Consider the following 10,766-nt stretch of genomic DNA (forward strand, 5'->3'; position numbering starts at 1 on the left):
AACTGGAATATGTGTGAGATGTTATATTAGCCCGAATAGGGAATAACTTTCAGGGAGGCTATATTAGAGCAGGGGACTAAATGATAAGATGGCAGCTGTTTGAATAGGTGCCGTTCGCATTCAGTTATTGGCAGTCACTTCACCTGAAGGAGTATACAAGATTTCATATATTTCTCAATATAAGCATAATACGTGGACATAGTAGATGTTAAGAGGGTATTAGCAGGGCGAACAAAATAAATAGATATTGGCGTATGATTTAAGGAGAAATGGCTTTATCTTTCTAAAGTTATGTTGCCTTCAGTAGTAGAGTGATTTAGTTTTTGTGTACTTTTTGTTGTTGTTAAAACGTAATATCAATCTTGCAGTTATTATTTCTTTTATTTTATAGGTTTCAGCGTGGTCAAGAGAGTGAATGTATCTGAAGTAGGTCTACCTTGTATGAATCACCAAGAGCATTGTGTGCTACAAAACTCAGCAGTATATTTATCTGGTTGGTATTCTAAATCAATTCAGATTTGCCATGATAGTATACCTCATAGAAATTAAATAATTGATATTAAGGGGAAAACCATAAAATGATTTTGTATGTCAACTTATATTGAGGCAGTTCACCATATGTCTAACCAGGTCACATAATAGTTAGTTAAGGTATTAAGTCAGTAACTTGAATTCCTGGGGGGTGGGTAGGGTAAAGAGGGAGGTACTAGCGAAGACAGGAAGCCAAATGGTGCAGAGACCATATGTTAAGAGTGATTGTAGACTTTATTTACTGCCTTCCAGTGAATTTCATTTATACCCATTTTCAAAAGAAAACCTTATGAACAGGTATTTTTGCAGCCCCTTCACTTTGACAAGTTGGGAGTGGGCAGAGAAGATGGAATTCTGTTATCTCTGAACACTTAGTGTTTGAAAGACAATCCAAGATCAATAGATAGATAAACATGGTTTCTAGTTTAGGCTTTAAAATATTATTCTTGACCTGTTTCTTCTTGTTTATACATTGGGAACTACGATTTTAAAGATAGAAAAACATTTAATTTATTCTCAAACTAAGAATGGATTTGACTTTCCGTAAAGATTTGTGTTAAACATTGATGTTACTCAGAGTCTTTTCTTTCGGCTCTTCTCTCTACTCACTCAGTTTGTGTTCATCCATATGTATGCTTTCAATTATTATGATCGCATTTCCTCATCCCTTAGCTCAGATCCTCACTATTTCTCAGTTATACTCTAAAATAGCTTCTTAACATCTGTGCACTTTTCCCTTTTCCAAGCTGTCTACTATTTCATCAGCAGAAGGGATATTTGATCCTATCACTCTCTCTTCAGTGACCCCCAATGCCTCCTGGATTACGTCTTGTGGCTTATAGGGCACTTCAGCTTCATTAAATCCTTGCCTGCCATTCTAACCTTGTTACTTGTCACTACCTGTACTCAGAGCCTATGAATTTTCTATAGTTCCTCAGTTCATCTGCTTGCTCATTCCTTCTTGATTCTGTTCCTTTGAACTTGCTGTTCCTTGTTTCTTGAATGTTATTCCAGCTCTTCTTTACTTGGGAAATTTTTATTATCCTTCATGATTCTATTTAAAGAAAATATTTTTTCTCTGTGATGACTTTTCCTGGCAGAGATAGATACTTTCTTTCTGTCCTTCCATAATGTCTTGAATATATCCTAAATTTGATTCTCAATATATACCTTAAAATATTTCCTTGACTGTCGGATAGTACTCTGTAAACCCTTTATAGTACTCTGTAAATTCTTTTCCTCTTATCCCCAGCCCTCCGCACATTAACTAGTGCGAATTTAATTGTCATGTGTTGAATGAGTAAATTGATACCTGTTTTGTGTTTAGCACCATGATATCTATAGTGGAAGAAACATTATAAGAATATGATTTAATTCCTCTCCTCAATAAGCGTGTGATCTCATTTGATGGACAAGACTAAACACATGAAATAATTGGGGAACACAAGATAAAGCATAGTATACAAATGAATTCTTTATATTGTAAAAGTTTTATAGATATACATATACATACATCCATACAGGTATACACATATCTACACATGGCGAGGGGAGGAAGGGCAAAGATCAAGTTTAAGTATGAGATAGACTTTAGATAAAAGTTTATAGGATAGTGAGGGAGTAAATCTTAGAAAATATTGATCATTTTTACTTTTAAAGGGCAAAAAATTAAATAGGAGAAATTAGAACAATGAAGTGGATACTGGGTGTGGGTTGGAAAGATTAATTCATGTAAAATGAAGTCTGTAGAGAATAATTGTCCTAAATGCAGATGCCCAAATAGGAAGTGGAATGATTGACAATTAGAAGAATCTTATAGTGACGGTAAGGTAAGAATCCTTTTTAGCTGGGTTCAAAACAGTAGTTATAAACACTACTTATTGGGATCCAAGATGTTATGGCTAGAACATTATTCACCCTCATGGGAAAAATGAAAAGAGAACCAGAAATGAAAACAAAACAAACAAGTCAGATTCATTAGTTTGCAGGTGAACAGTGAAAAGAGTTTAAATTGAGTTGGGTATGACAGCCAGATGGAAGAGAAACCATCTTCCTGGGGAGTCAAAAAAGAGAAAACCAGTTGGAATATGTAGGAGGTTCACAAACTGAGCAAGTAATTAAGTCTTTAAGGCTGAAATCTATAGCCACGATATACAACTATACATTTCTCATTTGCATATTAGTCCCTTGAGTGCATTGAAGATAATGCTGACTCATTCTAGGATATGTGAAACAGAAAGAACATCTAGGGAACTTGTAATCCTGCTTATCCCCTAGAGTCCTGAGGTCCCAGCTGGTTATCTCCTTTGCACTTTCCATAGTCTTCTTATGTGTGTTTTGCATATGACAACCAGAGTTTTTAGCTGTACTAGTGAGAGAAAGAGGAAGAAGTATTTGTACTCCATCTCAGTCAAGAGTCAGATTTTTAAAAGTCCCTTTTTGGTCCTTGGAATTTAGAATCAGAGCTTGTTGAGTTGATAGTTTTTCAAACATAGAGAGATAGTAGTTTCAAGATGCTGTGGATTCTGAGGCACTACAGAAAATCGCTATAATAATAGCTATATTTACCATATACCAAAAACCTCTTTAAAAGTACATTATAATTTCCACAATACTCTATTTCTATGACAACACTTTTTGGAAGTGAAACTAGGGCAAAGAGAGGTTTTTGAGCTTTGGCCAAGACTGCAGACAATCTGATTCCATAATCTGAACTTTTAATTACTGCCATTTGACAGTAAATTTTTTTTTACGACTTCAACATCCTAAATTGGGAGTCACCAACTTGCAGCAAATGATTAAGGCATTGATGGTGGAACCAGATGCTTAAGAGAGTTCTGTATGTCATCCAAAAAGAGCTATGACTACAAGTTAAAATTTTCCCCATATTTCTCCTTTGCTCTAGAATTAATTTTATAGCTTCTATAATTAAGGAGTAACCCAATACTATGAGTTAAAGCCAGGGTAATAACTAAACTTTTCAACATAAAATTAATAGTTCTTGACAATATGGTGGTCTGTGACATTATTAGGTTGTCATAAAATCTTAAAAATTACAACTTGAAAGTGGGCTTGAATGCCCATTGTACTTGCGTATTTGGATTTTTTAAAAGACTAATGCAGTGTGAGTTGGTGCTTGATTTTGTTAAATTTGTAAAATTTATAAACTTTTTTACTTAAAAGCAGGTTCAAAGAAAACTGATAACTAATATTTGATATCTAGCTGTAGTAGCTTTCTTATTTTCTCATAATTTCTTGATAGAAGCAAGCAGGTAGAGGTAGTATATTATTAATATAATTTTTATACGTAGCAAAAAAATCTTGGTCATTATTTTACAGTTTTTAGGGTTGCTGGTTATATTTTCTGGTTTTCATAGGTTGCTGTAATTTTTTCCAGATATTACCTAGGAAAATGTCTTGTTTCGGTTTGAGACATTTTAAAGTAAAAGTCATTTTAGGATACCTTTGCCACAACAGTGGAAGCCAACATTCATGAAAGGTGAATTTCAACAGTATTCTATAGTTAGTGTGGTCAATACTTGAACATGAATTGTTTGTTTTTAATCAGAGACTATACAAATTGATCTGATACTACTCCCTCAGCCCCCTTTTGGCCTAGGAAATAGGCCAATAATACTAATGCATTTGGGGGTTATTATGATGATGTAAAAATGAAACATTTATGAAATAACAGAACAAGAATTATTCAAGATACAAGTAGACATTGGATCTGGTTAATTTTTCCATCTGACTTCTTATAAATGCAGGCTTTTGCAATATCACTTATGGGATTTCCAACATGTCCTAGTTTCTGCAGATAAAAATTTCTATAGTTTTACCAGAGCTTTAAGTTCTTAAAGATTTGTTTTTGTTTTGTCTTCATCACATTTGTTGAACATGTGAAAAAATAGTGTTTACTGAGTTGTGCAACACATGTAGTCTGCCTTAGTATGAGGCTGCTAGATTGCTAATTAACTTAGATTATTATTCAATTCGGCATTTTAAAAATCATATTATCAGCTATGCACTAAGGCCACTGTCACTGTACCAAATTTGCTCCTTTCTTTTATGCTAAATTGACTATATTTCCAAGCTCTGTTACTTCATACTTTGTCGGTCTCTAGAATTTGCCCCTAAAGTTCATTCTCACTTTCATAATCCTCTTCAATGCTTTTATCTTTGAATGACTGGTTTTTGGCACAAATTTTAACTGATTTCTCTGTTTCTGGTTTTCCCCTGAATAAAAGTTGCTCTGAATTTTGACATACATGGTGTAGATGCATTATAAGGGTGCCGTAAATGCTATTGATTGGTCAGGAATGAGTTCTCAGAGAATCAGATACATCATTTGAATGTTGGGACTTTTAAAAATCAAGCCATATTTCATTTTTTTTTTGTTTGATGATAAATCCTGTGAAATTCAACTAGGTTCTTTCTTCACATACCTTCTAGATTTAAGTTGTAAAATTTGAAGCCTTGCTATCTTGTAGTAGATAAAAAAAATGGTTACTTACTTTAAGTAAGTAAACATTTAGTAGTTCAAGATAGTAAAGGTAAAGTTAATATTTTCTTAATAGATATTTTCTGTTTTTAGTTGTAAAATATATTTAGACATTTAAAAAATAAAAAATATTATGAAAGTTAGCAGGCGGTAAGGGCAACATAAACAAATAAAAGAAAGAAAAATTAGCATTTTACAGGACTTTTCCACTTATTTGTGAGATTGTTGAGTTGGTAAGGATTCATTTTGGGGCACTTATTCTCAATGGGCTCTTTGTGTTTCCAAGAAGAAAAATAAAATGCTAAGTTAATTCTAGTTTGTTGCTTTTTCATCAGTCATTCAATAAACTTAAAATTGTTGATGCCGGAAAGTGTGCAGCAAAAGTTGTGTGAACAGTCTTACTTGTATTGTTTGGTGTTTCAAATATCACTTATCCATTTCTAACAGGTGTTCTGCCAGCTGTGCCCAAAATGTTTCAAATGATTTAGAATCTATTTCCACACTTACCTTGTACTGTGGCTATTTACTGTAAAAGGAGTTCTCTGATTACATAATTCTTAGGCACAACAAAAGACTGGGAGACAAAAAAGCAAGTCTGGTTGGAGGTGTACCTGCATGTAGTTGCCGCTTCTAAAGGAAGACCAGGATTGTTTTGCATGTAACGCTGGTGCCGATAAGTGGATTTTTATTTTAATCTTGTAAATTTTGACATGGATATTTATGTTATGGCAAGAAGGAATTTAAATGGAATCAGAATAATTTTATTTTCACAGCTGCTTGAAGGTACAATGCAAAAGTTTGAATTCTTAGAAATTTTTGAACTATGTGACCTATTAAAATGGAGGAAAAGATGTCATATTTTGTCTCTTAGATGAAAAGTAAAACATTTATAAGCTCTTTTCTATCTGTGAAATTTCATGGTCACTGATCATATGACTGATTGGGAACATGTAGGAAATTTTATAACTATATCACATTTTTGTCGAGATAGTAAACAAACTTGTGAATATTTATATTTCATGCTACTGAGATTAAACTATTCTTTGTTTACTTATTATTAACCAACCAAATAAACCGGTCTCAATAGGCAGTAAATTAAACAAAGCTGTTTCCCATGCTGATAAGTAAAGTTTGCCTTCAGCTATAAATAATCATGGTTGAAACATCTCATTTTCAAACTGTAGTTATATGTCACAGATACCATGTTTAAGTGTCATCTTATAGCTGATATCAGATTTAACTATTGCTGTCACTTTATGGCATACCACTCTGAATTCTAGCCTCAGAGTGCAACTCCAAGTATTAACAGGTGTTAAGAAATGTTGCCTTAGAGTTGCAAGCATAAGATACAGTATGTCTATGCACATAAAATGGTCTTATTTGCAACCTTGATAGTTTGTTTACATTTTATGGACTGAATAAAACTGACCAGGAGCTAGGGAAATATCTAATACTTTCTCTGCTTTTATGTGGTACTGTATTGTAGAACTGTTATGATCTAAGGTGCTGCAATATCCTCAATCATCAAACCTTTACTATTAAATTCTGCCTTTTCTTATTTACTAGAAAATTAAAACAACCAGACCTCTCCATTCCAAGGAACATGCTAGTATAGGTAATGTGGCATGGTGTTGAAAAGAGCTGGCCTTGGAGTTAGTCAGCTCGGATGCTGATTCTTGCTCTTCCATTCACTGCTTATGTAACAGTGGGCAAGCTACATAACTTGTCCATTCCTTACGTCTTACCTCTAAATGAGGATAATATTAGTACCTATTATTTGAAGGTTAAATTAATTAATATATGTACAGTGCTTCGGACAGTGCCATGCACTGAGCAAGTCTGGCTTAGCTGCCATCATTCTGACTCTTGGTCCTCCCATACCTATGACTGTAGGTTGAGAAATACTATTATAGGAAAGTGGAACTTCATAAATTATTGTTTCTCATGGTCTTCATTTTAAAGTTAAGAAGACTGAAACTGAAAGCTATTAAATGATTTGTTTAAGATTAAACAATTTCTTAGTGACAGATTTGGGACTAGAACTTAGGCCCTTTTTTTAATGTCCTGCTTCTGTTCTGTTTTTATCTCAAGAGCATTCAAATAATTTTAATAGTTATAATGTACATATTTGATGTTCAAAGAATTATTTTTCTCCCTAATTTGGAATTTCACTGAAATAGTTAAAATGATGCAAATGTATAGAGTGGAAACTTTTTTATATTTACATATTTCTAAAATCACTTTTAAAATTCTTATTCGGAAAATGGCCTTACGTTCTGCTATAAAAGAATACTAAAATAAGGAAACCAGACCCTTCTACATCTTCTCTTTGGTCTCTGCCAGGATCTGAACCTACTTAACATTCTGTGCCATTACAAGTGATGCAGTTTTTTTAATACATAGGTAAGCTCTTAAAATTTATTATGTATTATTGCTTTGCATTTCCCTGAAGATCAGGCTTCAGTTCATCGTCTTTCTTATGTAAATATGTAACTAAAGAGAAATAATTTTATTTGTTTAGATGACCTCGTGTTGTTTCCTTCGAGGGTCTAATTTATATTGTAATTTTTATAAGTCTTTGTGGTTCACAGTAGGGTATCAGACAATGAGCCGGTGATGTTGGTGCATTTTGGGTAGTTCCAGTGGTAAGTGAGGCTTCCTTAAGTCAGATCTTTAAAGAGGCGCTAATTACCTGCCCTCAGTGATTTTTTAAAAGAACTTTTTGCCTTATTGTAATGCTATCATAATGTTTATGGTGCAACCTATATACCTGCATTGACTAGAGAGACTGAATGGTTTGGCTGTCTGGGACATGTAATACACTCCAGCCTTTTTCCGTGACATCATTATTATAACAGACTTTAAAAATATGAACAGCAGATGTGCACTTCTGTGACATTTACATTATGAACCATAACAAACTTTTCAGGTCTATACAAGTGATAGGGCAGCTTGATGCTTAACCAATGAAGCCAAACTCTGAGCTGTGAAATTGTTAACAGATCTAGGAATGACATGGGCCTCATGTATGAAACATTTCATAACACAACAGGGGAAAACAGGGGTTACTGTCATTTAGCACATTGGCTAAAAGGTTTTTCTTTATCTCTTGTTCAGTATAACTTCACAGAATCAATATAGAAATGCAATTTGTGTTAATAGAGGCAGCACATCTTTAGTTGAATTTTATTTTGAAACTTTATCGGATTTTCCAGCATATGAGTATTACATTTTCTAGCCTGTACATAGAAAACTAAGAATTCTTGTTTCTTGGAGATCAAAAATAAAAATACTTATTCTTCCCATAACATATGGGAAAAAGACTCTGTTAAGTATCTATGGATTATTTATGTATAGGAAAACAGATATGTCTATTTCTAATCTATACAAGAGTAAAGCAAAAATAAATCATTTTAGCAGAGAAATTTATTTAATTGTTACAGGTCTATCTGAAAAGTTCTTTACATAGTGTGTCTCATCAGACATTTCCTTCTTGAATCATAATTTATTACTGTGATTTGCAGTGACAAACTACGTGCCTTCCATATATCTGTCTTCTGTAGTAAAAAAAAAAACAACTAATAACTTTGAAATAATGTCTTTATTTGGAATATATAAAATTCTATAGAGTATTTTAAACAAGAGAGATCAAAATTCCTAAGATGGGAAAATTTTTTTATAAGAATATCTTTTATAATTCCCTGTTTCATTATAAATATAGACTTTTAGAATAACAGTGATCTCACAAATATTTATGTACCTTGTCAAAAGTAGTGAATATTGCCATGGAATATTACTGAGTATATTTATCTCCTATGTATCTTTCAGCAACAAACTCTATTTAGATCGTTATTGTCATCAGTACTTGTTTTGAATGGGGATTAGTTACTTCCGGTTTAGTAATGTAAGAAAACAAAATGTTTATTTTTCTTTTTCAGATTCCCAGTGGAAAAAAAAAGGAAAATTGTTTGTGGCTTTTAAAAATATCAAGTCTGGAATTAGTCAGGGAATAGTAATTCTAAACTATCAGTTTTGTCATTGTTTTCATATTTCACTTGGTTTGAAGTGAGGGTTTATGGGTGAGCTGTTTAATACACAGAGAAAAAAATGGCCCTGGGGGAAGCTTTTATAGCTTCTGACAGAAGGCACTGGAGAAAATTTGAAATAAGCCAAATAAAATTAAGTTTTTAGTGGTAATATTTGAACCTATAGTGTGTATTGCTAAGAATAGCCTAGAATTATGAATTATAAATAAATTATGAATTTAGTTTTTAGCTTCAATTATTAAATTACTTTATCCAGTCAAGCAGAAAAGCTAACATTAAATAACATTCTTTTTCAAATGTTATATTTCGAGATTAGAACTCATAGTTTGCCATGATATTCAGAAGAGCAAATTCAGGGGAAGGACTTGACTTTAGCAGAAAAGATGTGAAGTCATAATCTGTGTTTTCTTATGATAAAATTTAGACTGATTATTATCACTCAAAATTGAGAGATTTAATGGTGTATATATATTGAATAAGTCTGGAAGGAAATTCTAAACAAAGCCATTTTGTGAATTCCTTTAACAAGTGATAATTTTTAGTTAAGAAAATTCCAGCTGTAATTACTAGGTTGGCTTAACACTATTTTTATGTTGATTTTGTAGTGAAAGTTGCTTTAACAAATTGGATAAAGTGAGATTTGCTAGTGTAAGATTGCTTATGAATATTGGTATCAAATAAACCCATCTTAAAAATAGTCATAATTTTCCCCAGATGCCTACTTCTTTGAGCTAATTAGTGACTGTTTTTTCATGTGTATTAATCTTTTTCCCATTAGATTGTAAGGTCTTTGAGGGCAGTTTCCAAGAACCTATTCACAACATTGAGGAGTTACTGCACTGTGACTACTACTACTGTCTGTAATTTATGGTCTGCCATTATGTGTTAAGTACTTTACATATGCAAATTAATGGAAATCTCACAGCTCCGTGGGACAAGCATTTTACATGCAAGAACAAGGAACAGGTCCAGTGACACACACAGACAGGGTTCACCCAGGACTTTCTATCCAAGTCTTTGTCCTTAGCCTCTTCCTGGTCATTGTCTGTTTTCCCCTATCACACCAGGCAGGTTCTTGTACTTTTCTCACTGTTCAAACCCTGCTAAAGTGCCTTTGTTCGTGCCAGGTGGTATTTTCTACAGTAATACCACCAGAACCACTCTGAAAGTCCTAGAAGAACAAGCATGTTAAGAAGCAGGAAGGAGAAATATGGAAGAAAGGCCATGGGTATTGCTAGAAAGAGAGCAAGACAAACATTCACAGTTCCCTCAGTCTCTCACTGGAAATTCTCAGATTTCCAAGTCAAATATTGTATTTAAGCACAAAACCAATATTTCTCCCTAAAACTAAAGGTATGAGTAGGGCTTTTGAGGTATTTAATCCTTCTTATTCAGGTAGAAACTAAAAACAAACAGGAAAAGAACAAGGAGCATAAAGAGATGCAGCTTTGTAGTTCCTTGAGGAGCCCAGGTCCCTTATTTTAAGAGTTCAAAGGTCCATAATAACTTGAGGACCTTCTTAGCCAGCCATGTGACCTTGGGCAACTTCAATAACTCTTTGAGCTTAAATTTTATTGTTTGTAAATTGGAGATTGTAATTCCAGAATCCGACCTGTACAGCACAATCTTCCGAGGTTTTCCCCCACTTTTTCTTTCTTTCTTTCTCCACCACCCACCGCCCCCCCCGC

General features: G+C 33.5%; 1 protein-coding gene across 11 annotated transcripts in view; it reads left to right on the plus strand.

The window, feature by feature from the left end:
• The window catches only part of BMPR1B (bone morphogenetic protein receptor type 1B), a 247,075-nt gene that overhangs the window by 47,867 nt on the left and 188,442 nt on the right, over window positions 1-10,766 (plus strand). For 10 of the 11 annotated variants that reach the window (XM_015588483.2, XM_025046011.1, XM_015588490.2 and 7 more), the window contains one exon: window positions 392-493. In XM_015588483.2, coding sequence (XP_015443969.1) covers window positions 442-493 — 52 coding nt within the window. In that variant the 5' untranslated portion in view covers window positions 392-441. Of the gene's footprint in view, window positions 1-391; window positions 494-10,766 lie in introns of those variants that run through there. The other variant, XM_025046013.1, reaches the window with a different exon arrangement.

This window comes from Pteropus alecto, unplaced genomic scaffold (assembly GCF_000325575.1).
Source record: "Pteropus alecto unplaced genomic scaffold, ASM32557v1 scaffold63, whole genome shotgun sequence".
NCBI lineage: Eukaryota > Metazoa > Chordata > Mammalia > Chiroptera > Pteropodidae > Pteropus > Pteropus alecto.